The following is a 20,422-nucleotide window of genomic DNA, read 5'->3' as shown; positions in this document are numbered from 1 at the left end:
GGATGTGTGATTAGTCCCCCAAGCAGGTGGAGAAAGCTGACATCTAAAGTGCCTGCAGAGAAGAAGGCAGACAGGTAAGCCAGTTTACCCATCCACAGGACTGTAGAAAATTCAGGAGTGGGAAGGGCCAAGAACCTCTGGAGGTAAGGGTAAGGAGGAGAGCTGAAGGAGGAAGTTGGTTGACAATCTGTATGAAAAGCAAAATAAAGGTCTCCTCCCAGACCTCATAAAGCCAGGTGACGACCTCAGTCTCATTCTGGTAGAAGAAGCTTACTCTGAAAAAATAGAACCAGAGAAGCTCTGGGCTCTGGGGAACACCAGGCACAGTGGAGGAGAGGAGTCGGGCACCACATTGAAACCAAGGAAATTAAGTGAAAATCTGGATTCTAAAGATTCCCCACCGCCCCACCCCCACCCCCACCCCATGCCTCTTTACTCAGAATTCTGGCAGCAAAGAGGAAAAACACTAAGACACTGACATTCTGGAGTTCCTCACAGATGGTCCCCACCTAATTACTCTATGTATGAAAGCTCCCATTCATAAAGCACATACACAGATTTTTTGAGTGGCATTCCGTAATGGATGGCCAAAGATCCCCAGACATTTGGACATTTGAGGAAGGCCTCTAGCACAAAAGGCTGAGACCAAGACAAATGGGAGAATAAGGGACTTAGAAGTAATATACAATGCAGGGAGCAGTGTAAAAAGTAAAACCATGATTCATATCCACAGAGAGGAAAAATGAGATGTTGCTTTTGTTAACCAAGAGCAATGTGCTTTTAAAAGAAATATTTGGAGAACACAGATAAGCTCTTGAAAATGGAAAACATGACAGCCAAAATAAAAGATTTAGTATGAGGCTTGGAAGATGAAGGTGAAAACATTCATTCATTCAGCAGATACTATTGAGAGGCTACTGTGTCCTTGACATTATTCTAGGCAGTGGTGTATCATCCGTGAGCGAAAAAGACAAAGAGCTCTTGGCCTGGTAGAGCTTACATTCCAGTAGGAGAAGAGTGTAAACAGTGCAATAATACATGAGTTCCATGGTGTTGCAGAGGGTCAAGTGTTAGAGGCAGGAGAAAAAATAGAGCATGGTAAGAACAGAGAGTGCCAGAAGGGGAAGATGGAGACAAGTTGAATTTTAAATGGATGGTCAGGGCCAGGCTCACTGGGAAAGTGACCACTGAGCAAGGATGCAGAGAGAGAGAGTAAAGAAGTTGGCCGGGTGATATCTGGGGGGAAGATCATTCTGGGCAGAGGGAGCAATTAGCAGAAAGGCCTGGACTCGGGGCGCCTGGGTGGCTCACTCGGTTAAGCATCTGACTTCAGCTCAGGTCACGATTTCGCGGTTCGTGAGTTCGAGCCCCATGTCAGGCTCTGTGCTGACGGCTGGGAGCCTGGAGTCTGCTTTGGGTCCTGTGTCTCCCTCTCTGTCTCTGTCCCTTCCCCCACTCATGCTCACTTGCTCTCTCTCTGTCTCTCTCAAAAATAAATAAACATTAAAAAAAAAAAAAAAAAAAGAAAGGCCTGGACTCAAGAGGGTGCTGGCCTTTGTGAGGGGTGTTGGTGGAGGAGTGGGGGGGGGGTGGGTAGCTGGGGGTAGATGGCAGGGTGGCTGGCCTGTGTGGGAGGGGGGGTGCCAGGGTGGCTGCAGTTGGCGGGGGCGGGGGGTAGGTAACCACACCAGAGAACGTGGGGCCTTGTAGGTTAGTGTGGGGGCTTTGGTTGGCTGTTACTCAGGGAAATGCAGATCAGGGAAATGCAGAATGGTGGCAAAGTTTTAAGCAGAGAAGTGACATGATCTGATTTTGGTCTTGAAAGGATCACTCTGGCTACTGTGTCGGCAGAGTCAACTACAGGGGGTAAAGGTACACAGGAGAGGAATTGGATTCTCTCAGTAGCAAGGATGTATCCACTGTTCTCTGATGGTCTCTCTTTGTACCTGGGCTATTCCGAGTCAGCCTCTCTGTTTGCCTCTGTCCTTTTTCCTACCTAAGAAATGACTTGCTGGCCCTCTCCCCTGTCAGCCTGCCTTCTGCTTTATATCTTCGGATTAACTTTCCCTCCCAGATCCCACTGTGTCTCCTTCAGCTTTCAGCTTCCACTCTTGCATCATATCCTAAAACACATAGTATCTAGTTAGTTCCTCTTTAATGTTAATACCGTTTTAACAAGGGCCCCTTTGGCTCCCTTGTTTTTTCGTTGAACCTCTCTAGACATATGCAAATAAATATTAAACATTTGCTTATTGAATGTAACATTTAATTCTCTGCTTTCTGACATTCCATCATGAGGCAAAGTCCTCTACAGTCACAAGCTTTATATGACTCTCGAAAAACCCAACAGCTTAAGCTGCTTTAAACAAAGAGGGAAGTGGGAAAATCAACAACATCCCTCCCCTGCAGAGACTAACAAACTCTTATGGGAGTATATCTGTTTAAACCAAATATGCTTAAATTACAAGGAAAAATACATGAATAATTTTTTTCATGTAGTCCTTTTCCTCTGTAGTTTTTCAATGCTACTTTTTCTCTGAGTAAAAAAACTAAAGTCTAAGGGACTTCTGATAAAGTTGGCACTATACCCACAGGCTCACAAAAATTTCTTTCCCCAAAATTTGCTGAAATTAACAAAAATGTAAAACTTCCAAAGAACATGCTGTGAACCCCAAAACCAAGAAAAGATCCCAACTTCATGCCATTAGCTGAAAAATGCCACCCAGAAAAAGAAAAGTGGGACCAAACTGAATGAAGGTACTAAAAAGATCAATACATTCTTCAAAGAGAAGAGTGGAACATGGAAAAGTACAAGGAGGGAATTCTGAAAAGTCTCATTGCTTTTGCTGGTGTTGGCATTGAGTATAGGTGTGCCAGAGGGAAGGCTTGGAATAATCCACACGCCATCTAGGGATCCCTTCTTCCATCAAGAAGACATTCTCCCTCAGGCAAGAAGAGTCCAGAAGGTTTACCATCCTTCCTTGCCTCTGATATATCAATAAGTGGCCAAGGAATAGGGGAAGCGCCTATTAGAAATAATATTAGGGCTGAATCAAGAGAAAGCTCCACAAGACATGGAAAAAAAGAATAGCTGTCCTCAATCAAGCTACGAGATTACAAGACACCCCAGACTCGGTGAAGCAAACTTCTGGTGCATTTCTTTTCTTTTTCTTTTTTTTTCTTTTTTTCTTTTTAATGTTTGTTTTGAGAGAAAGAGCCAGAGTGTGAGCAGGGGAGCGGCAGAGAGAAAGGGAGACACAGAATCGGAAGCAGGCTCCAGGCTCTGAGCTGTCAGCACAGAGCCCGACGCGGAGCTCGAACCCACGAGTGAAATCATGACCTGAGCCGAAGTCGGACGCTCAACCGACTGTGCCACCCAGACGCCCCTGGTACATTTCTTTACTCTTAAGGAAGGAGCTCTATGGCAGCTACCTCAAGCCCCAGCTCTCTTTTCCTTCCTCTTGGGCAACCGGGAGACTAGATAAAGCATATAAATAATGGACATCTGGTCCACATTACAGGTGGAAGAATGAAACAATACCCAATCCAACACTATTTGGGGGCAGTTAGTAGGCTGAGAAAGAATGGCTCACATTCATTAGAGTTTCCAGGACGCACGGACACGCGACTGAGGCAAAAAGTCTTCACATACAAAAAAGTAACACAGCCCGCTGATGACAAAGAATAGTCATAACTACCCGTGCTTATTGAGTACTGGCTATCTACCAGGCATTGTTTTTTAAGGGTTTTATGTGTATTAACGCCTTCAATCTTCACAATACGGGTACAAGCTAAGCACCATTGTCATCTCTGTTTCACAGGTAAGAAAACTAAGTCACAGAGAAGTTAAGAAGCCGGCCCAAGTGTACCCAGGGTTTGAACACAGGCATTCTGTGTCCAGAGCCTGTTCTCAGCCCCTCTGCTCTTGCCCTCCAAGACACAGCATTTTAGACAACTGCTTTACTCTCAAGGAAATCAAAGAGAACAGAAATTTACAGGACATGCACCCTTTCTTGGAAGCTATTGGAGGGAGGAAAACCAAGAAAAAGGAAGACAAAACCTTGGGGATCCAATATGGGAAGAGTAGTTTAAAAAGTTTCTGGGATAGGAACTGTGCCCTAGGCCAAAGGGGCATAAAGGATACAGGGAATATCAAAGAAAAAGACAGGTGATGTACTCGACAATCAGAAAAGTCATCACTGATCATTTGATGGATCTGTTAGAGCACTGTCAAAAATTAGCAGTAGGTATATAGAAAGTAAAGCAGGTTTTTAAAATGAGTCGGTTATTAACTATAAGCAAGCACGGATTTACATGACAAAGTAAAGCGCAGAGATAGAGCGAATCTATATGTAACATATTTAGTGTATATTTTATGTAAATCATTTGTGCATTATATAATAGTATAACGTGTAATGTAAATACTATCGACTTAAATGTTTGATGTGATTATTATTGGGATGATAAAGGAGAGGTAAGAGGGAGGTGAGAGAACCAAATCACCAATGTCTATAATCTGGATAATGTCCAAAGGGATCAACCAAGAAATAACAGTATATGTGCATTATTTGTTACTACTGGAAGCAGTAGTTAGAACAGTTGTGTGGACTAAGACTGTGAGGTGGGGCAGTGGGATCAGGTGGGCGAAAGGAAAAGCTGCTGTCTTTTTAAATCAGCATTTGATTTGTAAAATACCATCTGACTTTTTTAACTAGGCAAAACCCAAAGAAGCCAAAAACAAAGATGAAATGTTGTTAAACGTTAAAACCTCCCCCTGAAGAAGCACTTACTTATAAAATGCTTTTCCCCCCACAAATTACTAAAGAATTAAACCAAAAACATTTTAATGAGAAACTCTGTGAACCCTCCTTAAAAATTAAAAATTGATTTCCTATACAGGTATGGCTCCAGGGAGTCTTAATTGCCTTTCTGTTAAAGAGAAAAGCAACCAACAATATGAAACTTTGAAAAGTGTGTTTGTTTAAGAAATTGAATCACAGACTTCCACCCTGTAATTGTATTCTTTTGGTTTTTCAAGATGCTAAAGAAGGGACCTTTATTTTAGCACTAGGGTGGAGGCGTAACAAAGCCATCTGCATGATGGATTTGGCGACGGGGAAGAGAGCCATTTTGGCTAAAAAGGGTTGCTGTACTGACGCCACGTGCAGAAACAAGTTTTCCCTGCCTCATGGTCTTTATATATTCTGTTTATACGTGAGCTCTAGGTTCCCATCGCAAACTGCTCATGTGTCGTGTTTCCCTTACATAGCATGGCTTTTCTTGACTCGTTGGTTCCTCTTCGGGGTCCCTTGGTGACCTCACATGTCGCTTGCAAAAAAAAAAAATCTATCCGTATCATGCAGCAGGCTGAAAAGAGGAGAACATCGCAAGCACATATGATATGCCAGTTTAGGAGTCGGCATGAAGAAATCCTAAAATGACTGTAATAAAGGAGACATTACACAAGGTTTTCTGAGAAATTGGTGGGCACAGGTGGGGATTTAAGAGGAAATGAAAGAAACCTGAGGGAGTCTGGGAGCCCATACTGTGGGCTTTGAACTAGAGGTTGAAAATCTTGGTCCTGGGAGGCTGGAGACGGGGTGGGGTGGGGGGTGGGGGGTCAATACCAACAGCCCAGGAACTGGAACGGCTAATTAATTAGCAACAGTAACTATCAACCAGAACGTGATGGCAGTGTGTACGAGCAGTTTGTTGAAGAAAGTGATGCATGTAGTTTGGGGTCTTGGAGACTGTAGTAGCAAATAAGAAAGAGAAAGGGATTTATGCTGGAAGTCTTGTAGAAGAAGTAAGTTTTGGTGGTGGAGGGGAAGAGCCAACAATGAAGTAGAGATTATGCCAAATTCCTTTTTACTTGAGAGACTGAGAAGTACAGGAATGTGGGCAGAGGATCCTGAAGGAAAAGCATAGGAACCTCTGATTTCACCATGCTTGGGTAAAGCAGGCACAGAGACATTTATATATTGTGTAATTGATTTCTGAGCACAGAAAAGATGTTAAAAGATTCTTGGTCATCTGGTTTACCCTTTCCCTGGGATTACATCTAAATTTACACAGCACCTGGGGAGGGGAGCCGCACAGGCTGTGTAGAAGTCCGTTTGTAAATGCAGCGTGAGGGGACACTAGCGGCCAGTGATGTAGTCTGTGTAAAGCTAGGTTTCATTAGAGAACTGTAGACGTTGATGGCTTTTGGTTCTGACTCATCCTGCTTCCTTTCAGCATCCTTAAAATATTTGTCCAGAGGGGCGCCTGGGTGGCTTGGTTGGTTGAGCGTCCGACTTCGGCTCAGGTCATGATCTCACGGTCCGTGAGTTCGAGCCCCGCGTCAGGCTCTGTGCTGAGCGCTCAGAGCCTGGAGCCTGTTTCAGATTCTGTGTCTCCCTCTCTCTCTGCCCCTCCCCTGTTCATGCTCTGTCTCTCTCTGTCTCAAAAATAAATAAACGTTAAAAAAATTTTTTTTTAAATAAAAAAATATATTTGTCCAGAGACATTTGCATTTTGGCTTTCTTCTCTTCATGACTATTCAAGGACTCTGCTTCAGAGTCAGCACGCAGCCCGGTGGACGTCATGAACAGGTAGACCACTGAAGCCAATGACCAACGTGACTCCTGGCGCCATCTGTTGGTGGCAGGCGGAACTGACGTGCTTTGTCCCTGCCTGATTTTGTTGGCAATACGCAAGATCCCACGTTGGTACTTCATAAGTAGAGGAGTGTATACAATTTCAAAGTCATGTACTACTGACTGAGCCAGCCAGCAACACTTTTCTCTTTCTTTCTCCGTTGTGAAGGTGTGGCGAGGCACGCTAGCCCGCATGCGGTACAAGAGAACCAAGGCAGCTCTGACGATTATCAGATATTACCGACGTTACAAAGTGAAGTCCTACATTCACGAGGTTGCCAGACGCTTCCACGGCGTCAAGAGCATGAAGGACTACGGGAAGCATGTGAAGTGGCCAACCCCACCTAAAGTTCTTCGCCGTTTCGAGGAGGCCTTACAGGCAATTTTTAATAGGTAAGAGCCTGCTGCTTCAATTTATGGTAACACACTTAATATATAAAGTCACAAATCTGAGACCGTGGTATTGGCCCAGCCATCTGCCCATGTGACTTTTACCTCATGTCTTCAGGTCTGAAGGTTTTGCTTTCAAAGGGCATCTGTTTACCTCTCAAAATAGCGGAACCTGTTTGTATTTTTCCCTGTGTCGGCACACAGCTGACAGCAGTGTGCACAACCCCTGAATCATGCCATAGTTAAGCTGTTACATGCTATCTCTTTCTTTTATGAGCAAGAAATAACTATTTATTAAAATCACCACATAAAACTCAAACCAGAAAGTCTGTTAATCCTTTGCTTCTCTATCCTGGTTATGAAACATACCAAGGAGTTTATGAAACTTACCGATGCCCACATCCTGCCTCCAGAAAGTCATGTTTAACAGAACCAGGGAGGGGGCCCAAACAGAGGTCCTTTTTTTTTTTTTCTTTGAGAGAGAGAGGGAAAGAAAGAGGAGTGCAAGTGGGATAGAGAGAAAGAATCTCCAGCAGGGTCCACACCCAGCACAGAGCCTCACGCAGGGCTCGATCCCACGACCCTGGGATCATGACCTTGGTTGAAATCAAGAATCAGACGCTCAACCAACTGAGCCACCCAGGCATGCCAAACAGAGGTTCTTTCTAAAGTTTCCCAGATGACTTTAAAGTACAAGTGGGAACGCAGTTGTTTTAAAGCAACCTTTTTTTTTTTTAACACAGTAAATAAACACCCATGTAAAATCTAATATCTTTTCAGCTGATCTTCGTTTTTGGCAGGCTGCCCTGAATCCGAGTGTGTGGTTAATTACTCACAGCTCCCTCCCCTTCACCACATAGCCTGTTTGTTGCCACTGGGCACCAGGTACATTTAGCTGTGGCTTAGATACAGCCGTCCAGTCACACACACTAAGCTAGCAGTCTCAAATGTGGTCATGTGGCATTGAGGTATTTCCCAAAGAACACGATGAAATAATTGGCCTACTGAATGTAAAAGAACTAATTTCTAATTCTGTGCTAAATCAGATTTCATCTTCTTTTAGAATTAGCTCTGTATAACTGGTGGCAGATATCAAAAAATGTTTAAAAATGCAGAGGAAAAAAATGCTTTAATATGTATCCTATTTGCCTTTTGTAAAAAGAAAAAGAAAAGAAAAAGAAAGAGGAATGATATCTCATAAAAAGGAAAAAAATCAAACAGTAATTACTGAAAGCAAAATTACCTCTGTTCTCAGATCTAATACGATCAATGTTCACTGTAAACCTTGGCAGGCTTTTTAATGCACAGGTAAGTGTTTTTCATGAATGGTACCTGTAACCTGCACTTTTGACATAATTTAAAAAGTAGCTAAGCTGTACGTGAATACATGCTCACTATGGTTTTTTTTAAGTGAAATAATACGGAAATATATAGGATATCAAGTTGCAATTCTCCATACCTCCTCTCCTCTCCTCCCCACCATCGTATTTCCTTCCCCTGAGATAATCACTCATTAACAGTTAGTTTGCACCCTTATATATGTCTGTGTCTGTGCGTTTACAAACACATGCCCCCATGTAAGGGACAGCATGGTATAATGGTTAAGAACACAAACCCTGAAGCCTGGGTCCATGTTCAGTCTCTGTTGCTGCCTGGTTGTATAACCTTGGGCAAACTAGATAATCTCTCTGTGCCTCAGTTTCCATACCGTATTATGGTAAAAGTAGCATAATAGTAGTACCTGCTTGTAAGGTTGTTGAAAAGATTATGAGTAAATAGATCTATGAAGCATTTCAGATAGTAACTGACACATAATAAACACTGTAGAAATGTTTGTTCATACTAAGAGTGTGTATGCATATCACATATCATTTGAGACTTTTTTCCTCTCTTTTTTTACACAAATAAGGTTATATGACTACTTAAAATTTTTGGAGGGGCACCTGGGTGGCTCAGTCGGTTAAGTGTCTGACTCTTGATTTCAGCTCAGGTCATGATGTCAAGGTTCAGTGCATGAGATCGAGCCCTACGTTGGGCCCTATGCTGGCAGCATAGAACCTGTTCGGGAATCACTGTCTTTCCCTCTCTCTTTCTCTCTAAATAAATAAATAAACTGAAAAAAAAAAATTGGGTTGGGGGGGGAGACCTGTCCATGACAAGAAAGATGTATGTAGTATTTTTAATTGCCACCAAGAATTATTGATTTGACTGTGTTGCACTGTGACCTGTACAGTCTTCTTTTTAGATTTTGATGGTTTTGTATATGGCCTATAATTGATTAATTATTGCAAAATTCAGTTTATTCGTTTAGCAGATACTTACTCCAGGCCAACTGTGTCGTAGTCACTGGCCTAGGTTCCAGGGATATGGTGACAAAAAATAAAGATATAAGAGATAGTCCCAGCCTTCTTGGGGCTTAGGTTAATGAGTACTTTGACAATAACGCATTTGCTGTGTCTGCTAACCTTGTGCACACACAGACACACGCGCGTGTGCACACACACTAAATGAATCCTGCCAGTTGTGTTAATCTCGTCCAAAGGCAGACTTTTTCTGTTAAGGGCCAGATAATAAATATTTTAGGCTTTATGGGCTACATATGGTCTCTGTCACATATTTTCCTTTGTTTTGCTCTGGTTTTGTCAAACATGTAAAAACTATTCTTAGCTCACGAGCAGCACAAAACCAGGCCATAGGCTGAATTTGGCACAGACTGTGGTTTACCAACCCCTGATGTAGTCACTGTATCCTACTTAATTTATTCTTAACTTTTTTGATCTGTGGACTACTGAGAAATTAAAGGATTCCACTCTGACCATGGGTTTTTGTTTGTTTTGTTTGTTTTCTAAAATCGCAGCCTGTCTAATCATGGTTAAGCTCGCTCCTGTTCCTCACAGTAATTCTTTTCCATTCTGGAAAGACTAGGAGCCTTCCTCATGCTCAGCTTTGTCCCCCTTACCATGTTGTCGAGACTGGCGATTTTTATGGCCTCCATAAACATGTTGTTGGGGGCTACATAGGTTTATAGATGACAGTTTACTTATCAGATGCCCAGCATGCCTCTGGAGTCAGTCATGTATAGGCCTTGTCCTGGGCCACTGTGGGTAGTGAAGAAGGGACAGACGGACTGGGCACTGAGGCCGAAAACAGACCAGCAGATAGAGCAAAGACGTCCCCCCACTGAGAATAAAATTTGGAACCTGAGGGCTAATTGGGGCAGTTGCTCAGCAAGCCGCTTAGTGTTGTAGGATGTGCCTGTCACCAGTTGACCTTGACTATGACCACCAACTGCTCCCAGCCTGTCATTCTGCCAGCCTTTTGTGGAATGACCTTAGGACAGTCTGTCCCATTGGAGTGTCAGTTGGCCCCAGAGAGCAGAGAAGAGGATTTCACTCTTAGGCTGAGCCTTTACTTCTTCCATGGCTGTTGTTTTTGTATCCTGCTACCTTTGACGCTGTCTGCTGCAGCAGATGGCCCCATCTCACCACGGGCAGCCATTCTTTGTGCGGAGAACTGGCACATCTCCCACCGTGAGATCCTTCACCGCCTGTCCTGGCCACCAGCCCTGGCTACTTCAGGCCCAAGGACTGTCCGTGCCATTTCTGCTGAAGGGGTTCCTCTCCTCCCACCAAGTGGACCGCACAGTTCAGCACTGAGCCACCTCACCAGCAGCTCGAGCCCGTCTGCCTCGAATCTCTAAGAAATGCTTCATGTCTTTCAGTTCATTGATATCGTTCTCGTTTGCTGGTGCTGCTACAGAGTTTTTCCTCGTTTTTATATTTATTTGGTTATTTCAGTAGGAATTTAAGAGAGAAAAACAAACCTTTAGGCTCAAGTCACCCTCTTGAAAATGGAATACATCTTGGGCAAGTCTTAGATGGAAGCAGTCTAATATTTCATGTACCTACTTAGGGGAGAGAGCATCGCCTCTCCATGTTAGGTGCGTCTCATCATCATGTCCTGAGGAAGCACAGCCAGAGAACCACCAGCCCGATTACTCCATCTGATAGAAAGAAGTTCTGGGAGCACCTGGGTGGCTCAGTTGGTTAAGTGTCTGACTCTTGATTTTGACTCAGGTCATGATTTCATGGTGCGTGAGATCGAGCCCCGTGTCAGGCTCCGTGCTGAGCATGAAACCTGCTTAAGATTCTTTCTCCCTCTACCCCTGCTCTCTTTCAAGGAGCAGGAGAAGGAGGAGGATGAGATGGAGTTGGACATGTTGTTATTCTAGGTTTGCTTCCATTCCCCTGCTTTAAGATGGCATAAGTGCATGTAGGGCTCAGATGGCTCTGATAGAATAAAACCTTTGTGCTTGTTTTTCTCAATCAGGAATAGATTAACTTATGTTTTTAGTTACTTGGGCCAACAATCTCAGAGTCGTCTTTAAATTCTCCCTTATTCTCTTGCTCCCACATCTAATACATCGGCATCTCTCTTGGCATGTCCTTCAAAACACATCTTGGCCCAACACCTGTCTCTGCCTCTACCATTCCCTCTGCAATCCCAGCCATTGATCTCTCCCATGTGCATTACACAAAGAGCCTCCTACCCACTCCAGCCTTCTTTCACACAGCAGTTGGGATGATCCTGTAAAGCAGGGGTCAGGTCATGTCCCTTCCTTGTTCAGAACCTTCCAGTGGCTTCTAGTCTCATTCAGAGTAAAGGCCAGAGTCCTCACAATGGCCTCCGTGGCTGTGTGGATCTGTCCCTGGGCTCCTCTCTGGCCTCCCCACCTGCTCCCCTCCCCCACACCCTTCCTGCTGCAGCTTCACAGGGCTCCTCACTGGTCCCCCAACCCACTCAGCAGGTACACACTTTAGAACTCTTGCACTACTGTGCTCTTCCTGGAGAAGACGCTCTTGTTCAAATATCCATGTACCCCCCTCACTTCCTGAATGTCTCTGCTCACAGATCCTGATCAGTGGTGCCCCCCCAGACCTCCCTATATCAATAACACCCCAAACCCGTTCCTGCTCTCCACTGCACCCCTGTCCTTCCTTCCTTGCCTGAGTTTCTCCATAGCACTTAGCATGTCACTCATGCTTGTTGGTTTCTTTGCTGTCTGTCCCTGCTTCTAGAATGTAAGCACCTAGCAGAAAGGACCTTTATCCGACTGTTCACTGCTGGGCCTCCACCGCCCAGCATCAGGAGTTTAGTAAGTGCCTAGGAAGCATTTATTGATTGAATGAGTGATGAATCCAAACTCTGTGTGCTCTAACTATAACTGTTAGGAGAACCCATGTATCATGAAGTTCTAGTTGCTTTCAAAACACACAAATGACAAAGAAAGTTATGCAAATCTTTGTCTAACAAGCTCTGTGTATATTTTGGAGACCTTTGATTTTTGTTTGTTTGTTTGGTGGTGGTGTTGGTGTTGGTGTTGTTGTATTGAGTAGCATGCAAGTACTTTGGTTTAAATTCTGCTGAATGGCAGCTCAGTTATTTTGGGGAATGAATGGGATTGGGTTTGTAAATCCTAATATATTTCGTTTATTGACTTACAGATGGAGAGCATCCCAGCTCATCAAGAGCATGCCCGCCTCTGACCTGCCCCAAGTCAGGGCAAAGGTTGCAGCCATGGAAATGTTGAAAGGTCAAAGGGCCGACCTGGGGCTGCAAAGAGCCTGGGAGGGCAACTATCTTGCTTCGGTACGTCCAGGAGAACAAAGTACAATCGACTCCTGCTCCCTTTACAGGAAGGATTTACAGAAAGGGAAGAATTTTTCTGCAAGAATTTGTGGAAAGAACAAGACACCTACAGAAGCTAAACTTCTATAAGCGATAAGATACTAAACAAAAAGATTTTGTTGCTTCTAACTGCGCCATATTTGATGTTTCCCCTGCTTTAAGAAAGGTCGTCTGTGTCTCTGTGCCATATGTATTAGGTACACTCCACAACCTAATTTTTACACATTTAAACATTCCCTTGCATAAGTCAGCAGCTATTTTTAATTACCACCTTTATATTAATTATTCCCAAAGCAACATTTCATTCTCCCTCCCATCCCTTATTTTAAAAATTTTATAGGCCCTCCAGTATTATTGTAACACCCCTTTAGCTGCTCACCATCTGGGATGGGAGATAAAAGTGTGTGTGTGAAACTGAGCATGGTTACAAAGCAGGCAACCGAAAGATTCCCTTTTCATCTAAAATGCTAAGCAGACTCATTTTGTCATGTTTCCTTTTTCTTTCAGAAGCCAGATACACCTCAGACCTCAGGCACTTTTGTCCCCGTCGCAAATGAACTGAAACGGAAGGACAAATACATGAACATCCTCTTTTCCTGTCACGTCCGTAAGGTGAGGCGGGCTTGAAACAGACCTCCACGGGAAGAAAAGATGCATTCAGATGAACTTAACCTAGCCGTGACTGCAGGAAGACATCACACAAGGTCCATCCCTAGCTACACCACCAGTGAGCTCTGCCTGCCTGTGGGGAGGCATGGGTGTAATGGCTGACGTGACTTCGGCTTCAGGGATAGGTTCTGAAGCCTTTGTAAGGGAAGTGGAGATTTTTGGTAACTGTTTCTAGGGAGGAACCTCCCCGAGATCAGGGATTTGTATTTTACTGCATGTGAGTCTTTCCTAGCACGTGCCGGTCTACCTTGCATTTCATGGGCATTTAGTACCTTTTTTTTTAATAATTATTTTTAATATTTTATTGATTTTTGAGAGAGAGAATGAGAGAGTGAGCACAAGTTGGGGAAGGGCAGAGGGAGGAGGTCAGAGGATCCAAAGCAGGCTCCGGGCTGACAGCAGAGAGCCCAACACGGGGCTCAAACTCACGAATCACGAGATCATGACCTGAGCTGAAGTCGGATGCCCAATCGACTGAGCCCCCCGGCACCCCAGATGGTCATTTAGTATTTTTTTTATACATGTTTTATTACTACTTTAAAGGAGGGGAGGGAGGAAGGACATAGTTTAGAAAAAGGAGAAGGACAGAGAATTTGGGAGGTGGGGGAAGGGGGAAGTTATGAACTATGAATATAGTTGCTTATCTGAGGCAACACATGGGTGTGGACTGTTATTTACCTGCAGATGATGGCCTTGGGGCAGACAGAAGTGTGGAAGTTGGAGAGTGGAAGGCAGGGGACATAGTTGGTTTTTTAAAATTGTAGAATGCTTGTTTTCAAAACATACAGAGGACATTGCAATAATTAATAAAAGCATTGTGCAAAATTAAGCAAATAAACTTCAAAATATTAATGAAATGGGTGAATTTAAGAAAAATATTTCCTAGCTTGACCCCAGAAGAAATATTGACATAAATATGCCAATATGTTCCCAAAGGAGGAAAGAATTATCTCATAACAAAAGCCCAGGTTTGGGTGATTTTACAGTTGTTTTCTTTCAAATCTTGAAACAATACACAATTGCAATGTTATTCAGGTCAAAATAATGAAATATCTTTCCATTGTAAGTTTGGCAAACTTTTAAGATGTTGATAGCAACCAGTGTTTGCAAGAATTTAGAGGAAACACTGTTGGTAGGAGGCCTTTTGAGTGAATAGTTTGGCAATAGCTATCAAAAATTTAAATGCTCAGACCACTTAATCTACGAATTCCACAACTCAAGATTTATTGTACAATATATTCACACGTATATCCAAAAATAGAGTTTTATATGTTGTAACAGCCAAAAAACTGGGAAAAAATTACATAAATATATGATTAGACAAACAAATAATTGTGTATGTGCACCGTAGAATACAGTGTAGCTATAAGATGAACAAAAGAAGGATAAATGTTAAAGAAACTTGAAACCATGGTTTTCCAGTCACTCACATCAAGCAAGGGAAGACGGCGATTCCTAAGATACAAGAAGTAAATGAGCGAGCCCTGCAGTTAGCTGGTTTACTTCCTTGAGAGACTTTCTAGTCTGTGGATGAGTGGGGAAGCCAAGGCAGAGCTCAGTAGACTCCGCTAGTGAAACAAGAGAGCTGAGCTGGGAGACATCACACAGCTGGAGTTTGCAGAGCAGAGAGCCAGAGAACAGCATGCTGCATAGGGAGACCTCCAAATAGCCTCAGAGCGTCCACAGCAGGTGTTCATCTGGGCGCTGCTCAGCATGTGCATGTGAAGCAACTACCCAAGGTCAGAGAAACAACCACCCCAAAGGGTAAGAAGCAACAATGGCCAGCACTCACCAAGGGTTGCAAATAGTACCTGCTCCCACCAACCTTTGGAAAAACCTCATGATTCATTGGATACCAGGGAGAGTACAGACAGAAATCTTGGCATTGCTCTTAGGGAGTAATTAGCCCTTGACTAAATGCTGCCCTAATCCCAGCCAGCAAATCTTGAAAACGTGACCCAAAAGAACCATACAGTTTCCAAGAAACCTGTGCCCCAGAACAAAGCTCAAAAATATTTATGGGAATGCAAACTCTCTAGCACCCAAAAGATAAAATTCAGAATTCGTGCCATTGGATCCAAAATTACCATGCTTGCAAAACAGCAGGAAACTACAACCTATAATGAGAAGAAAAGTCAGTCATTCGAACTGATCCAGGACTGACATAGATTATAGAATTAAAAGACAAGGTCAGGGGCACCTGGGTGGCTCAGTCAGTTGGGCATCCGACTTTGGCTCAGGTTGTGATCTCATGGCTCGTGAGTTCGATCCCCATGTCGGGCTCTATGCTAACAGATCAGAGCTTGGAGCCTGCTTCGGATTCTGTGTCTCCCTCTCTCTCTGTTCCTCCCCTGCTCACGTTCTGTCTCTTTCTCAAAAATAAATGAACATTAAAACAAAAAAACAAAAGACAAAGTCATTAAAATAATTGTTATGCATATGTTACGGATAGGAATAAAAAACAGCCTCTAAGGTCTTTTTTTTTTTTTTTAATTCACTTGATGAGATTAACAGCAGTGTAGATATTGCAGAAGAAAGATTTGTAAACTTGAAGATACAGCAATAAAAGTACCTGAAATGAGACACAATGAGAAAAGGGGGGGAAAAGATGCCACCACCTTAAAAAAGAGCAAAAAATTAGGACCCTGCAAGACAATGTCAAGTGGCCCAATACACGTGCTTGTGGAGTCCCTGTAGGAGAGAAGAGAAGGGGGAAATTTAAAATATTTGAAAAAATAATGGCTGAAATTTTTTCAAATTTGATGAAAACTGCAAACTCTTAGACTCAAGAAACTCAACAAACCCCAAACACAAAGCAACATGAAGAAGGCTGTACCAAGGCACAACATGATCAAATTGCTTAAAAGCAGTGATAAAGGAAAAAAAGAGGGGCACCTGGGTGGCTCAGTCGGTTGAATGTCCAACTCTTGATTTCGGCTTAGGTCATGATCTCACAGTTTTTGGGATCGAGCCCCACATCGGGCTCTGTGCTGACAGTGTGGAGCCTGCTTGGGGTTCTCTCCCTCCCTCTCTCTCTGCCCCTCCCCTGCTTGCTCATGCTCTCTCTCACAAAATAAATAAGCATTTTAAAAAGAAAAAAGATGGAGGAGAAAGATGAGGATGCATCAGATTCCTTGTCAGAAAACAATGCAAGTGAGAAGATAGTTGGATGTGAGAGCTTCTTGTACTGAAAGAAGACAAAGGCTGTCAACCTAGAAGTCACCACCCACCGAATACATCTTTTAAAAACCAAAGTGACACGGGGGCGTCTGGTGGCTAAGTCTGTTAAGCATCCGACTTCAGCTCAGGTCACAATCTTACCTTTTGTGAGTTTGAACCCTGGGTCGGGATCTTGCTGTCATCATGGAACTTGCTTTGGATACTCTGTCCCCCTCTCTCTAAGCCCCTCCCCTGCTCATTCTCACTCTGTCTCTCTCTCTCTCTCTCCCTCAAAATAAATAAACTTTAAAAAATTTTAAATAAATAAACCAAAGTGAAGTAAAGACTTCTTCAGACTTATCCAAAAATATGCATTACAGGAAATGTTAGAGAATGTCCTTCAGAGAGAAGGAAAGTGATTCCAGACGGTAATATGGGGCATACACCAAGGAATGAAGAGTAAGGGGAATGGTGGCCACATGTGTAAATAATATTTTTCTTATTATTTAAATTTTGGGGGGCACCTGGGTGACTTAGTTGAGCGTCTGACTTCAGTTAGGTTGTGATCTCACAGTTCATGAGTCTGAGCCCCACATCGGGCTCTCTGCTGTCAGCACAGAGCCCACTTTGGATCCTCTGTCCCCCTCTCTCTCTGCCCCTACCCCGCTTTTTCTCTCTCTCTCTTTCTCTCAAAATAAATAAACTTTCAATCAATCAATCAATCGATCCCTGAAAAGACAATTGCATACCAATGCTCATAGCATTCTTCACAGTAGTTAAGGTAGAAACAACCCAAATGTCCACGGACAGATGAATAAAGAATACACGTATCCACACGATGGAATACTGTTCAGCCATAAAAAGGAATGAAATACATGCTACAGGGTGGATGACCTTGAAGATATTATCTGAGTGAATAAGACACAAAAAGACAAATACTGTATTACACTTCTGTGAAGTAATAGATTAGTTGCATTAATAGAGAAAGAAAGTAGAATAGTGGTGACCCCGGGCTGGGGTATTCAAATATTCTGAGGAAGAAGAGATCACCTCAATATGATACAGACTTTTTAACAAAATAGATAGTAACTTTTTTAAAACTCCGAATGAAATAAACATCACCAAGGAAAGCTTGTTGACAGTATGTTGGAGTCTAATTCTGAACTCATAGATCTAGAAACTCTTTTAGAAGTAAACCTGGAGTTGATCAGACAATCAAGAAATGGCTTTTGCTGACCAGAATCAGACACAAAACCATATATAAGCCACAATGTCGATTGGTGAATTTCACAACAGAATGTATCATTTTATTGAATTCTCATATCTACTATCTAGGGTACTCCCTTTCTAGTATCAAGCTATATGAGAAATTAGTAATCAGAACAGTTGACCAAAGAGCATTGAATGGTTGTAAGAATTATGTTATCTACTATGGAAAAACCTGATGTCTGATTCTGTCGTTCCAGTGATGACAGTTTTAATGTCTGACAGCATGTCTCTACCTGGACCCCGCTGGATAAAAGCTGAAAAATTCTTATTCATGCTCCTGTGTTTCTAAATTCAGTGGAAAATAATATTTCTTCACACTATGCCTTAAATAATTTTAATTTTTTTTTTATTTGAGTATAGTTGACATGCAGTGTTACATCAATTTCAGGTACAACATAGTGATTCAACAACTGTCTACATTGTGCTATGCTCACCACAAGTGTAGCTATCATAGGTCACCAAACCACACTATTACAATATCATTGACTGTATTATCTATGCTGTCCCTTGTATTTCCATGACTTTTTCATTCCATAACTGGAAGCCTGTTTCTCCTACACCCCTTTATGCAAATGCCCATCCCTCTCAACCCCCCTACCCTCTGGCCACCATCAGTTCGAGTTTGTTCTGTGTATTTATAGGTCTGACTCTGCTTTTTGTTTATTCGTTTTTTTTTTGTTTTTTTTTTTTATATTTTTAATGTTTATTTTTGAGAGAGAATGATAGAGTGTGAGCAGAGGAGGGGCAGAGAGAGAGAGGGATACACAGAATCCAAAGCAGGCTCTAGGCTCTGAGCTGTCAGCACAGAGCCCAAAGTGAGGCTCAAACCCACAAACAGTAAGATCATGACCTGAGCCAAAGTCGAAAGCTTAACCAACTGAGCCACCCAGGCGCACCATTTGTTTTCTTTATTAGGTTCCACATATGAGTGAAATCATATGGTATTTGTCTTTGTCTGTCTGACTTATTTCACTTCACATAATACTCTCTAGGTTCATCCATGTTGTTGCAAATGGCAAGGTCTCATTTGTTTTTATGGCTGTGTGATATTCTATGATAGATATCTCATATCTTCCTTATTTGTGTAATACTGCAGTAAACATAGGGGTGCAAATATCATTTTGATTAGTGTTCTCATTTTCTTTGGGTGAATAACAAGTAGCAGAATTATTGGATCATATGGTATTTCTATTTTTAATTTTGTGAGGAATCTCCACAGTTTTCCACAGTGGCTGTACCAATTTACATTCCTACCAGCAATGCATGAGGGTTCTTTTTTCTCCAGATCCTCACCAACACTTGTTATTTTTTGTCTTTGATTCTGACCATTCTGACAAGGTGTAAGGTAATATCTCATTGTGGTTTTTATTTGTATTTCCCTGACGACGAGTGATGTTGAGCATTTTTCACTTGCCTGTTGACCATCTGCGTACATTTGGGAAAATGTTTGGGTCCTCTGTCCATTTTTTAATCATATTGTTTGCTTTTCTGGTGTTGAGTTTAGATAATGCCTTTTTTAGAAACTTATCAATCCCAAGGACATGCCAAGGTAAACTTGGTATGATTTCAGTAAAGCCCTTTCCTTTCTGCTTTGAGTCTTTCTGAAACGACCACTTTCCATTAACTACAGTTATAAAATGTCCTTAAAGGTGGGAGATGTCTGCAAATAGCTGCCTTCACCAATAATGTGTTTTCTGTTGGTCTAACTCTCCAGGGGAACTTTATCTCTGGCCCCCTGTGGTGGTGACTAAAACTATAAATAGATTCTTTGGTTGAGGATTGCAGCATGGGGAATAGAAAGAAATAAGATGAGATCTCATCCAGTAGTGAGTCTGTGAGCCAATTTTTCTATTACTTTATGAATTTAAGAGAAAGAAAAACAGTGTTCCTATGCCATAATTATTTTAATTAACTTTGAATTTATAAATTAATATATACATGTTAAAATTTTCTCTCTGCCGCTTAGATTCTGCTGAGTTACGCAACATAAAGCTCTTTCCTTGATACATGATGTCCTTGCCACTCACTTGCTCTGTTTTAAGGATGATTTGAGTTGTTAAAACCCAAGGTAGAGATTTATGACCTGTTCTCCTTAGAAATTACATTTTTATGTAAAAAGGACTGTAATATTTCTAAACAGCACTTCAATAACATTTCTGCTTTGAGGTTTTTGTCTTCTGGTTTCCAGGTTAACTCATGGACCCATCACAGAAGGAAAGTCCTCTCCACTTGACCAGTGTGCTCTATTGTTGTTGACTCTTGTGTGAACTCATGAAATTATGCAACAAGCTTTTCTTTTTCTCATGTTCTTGTGCAACGCACATGTATTTCCTCATAAGATTTTGCCCAAGAGGAGGGACTGCTTTTACTTATTGTTCAGGATCCACTGTAGATGCTCTGTAGTCTCCATACTCTAAGATGGATACAAATGATGAGTGGATTAGTGTTCTCCAACATGAGTTTCACAGGCCAGTGTTCTGTTGAATGTATATTAATTTGTCTTTAAAAAGGATTCCTTGTATTATAATTGGGAAATGCTGGGTTCAGCAGTTAAATATACTCTTGAAGGGCAGAATTCTCAGAACCTTTAATATATTCATGGGTTACGG

At 42.4% G+C, this 20,422-nt stretch overlaps 1 protein-coding gene across 3 annotated transcripts in view; it reads left to right on the top strand.

Moving 5' to 3' along the window:
* The window catches only part of MYO1D (myosin ID), a 362,982-nt gene that overhangs the window by 197,825 nt on the left and 144,735 nt on the right, over nucleotides 1-20,422 (top strand). For all 3 annotated transcript variants that reach the window (XM_060647779.3, XM_078437479.2, XM_060647780.3), the window contains exons 17-19: nucleotides 6,808-7,031; nucleotides 12,533-12,677; nucleotides 13,224-13,328. In XM_060647779.3, coding sequence (XP_060503762.3) covers nucleotides 6,808-7,031; nucleotides 12,533-12,677; nucleotides 13,224-13,328 — 474 coding nt within the window. The remainder of the gene's footprint in view (nucleotides 1-6,807; nucleotides 7,032-12,532; nucleotides 12,678-13,223; nucleotides 13,329-20,422) is intronic.

The sequence above is a fragment of the Panthera onca genome, chromosome E1 (genome assembly GCF_046562875.1).
Source record: "Panthera onca isolate mPanOnc1 chromosome E1, mPanOnc1 haplotype 2, whole genome shotgun sequence".
Taxonomy (NCBI): Eukaryota; Metazoa; Chordata; class Mammalia; order Carnivora; family Felidae; genus Panthera; species Panthera onca.
The sequence above is the reverse complement of the archived record's forward strand: the minus strand, read 5'-3'. Positions and strand labels throughout refer to the sequence as shown.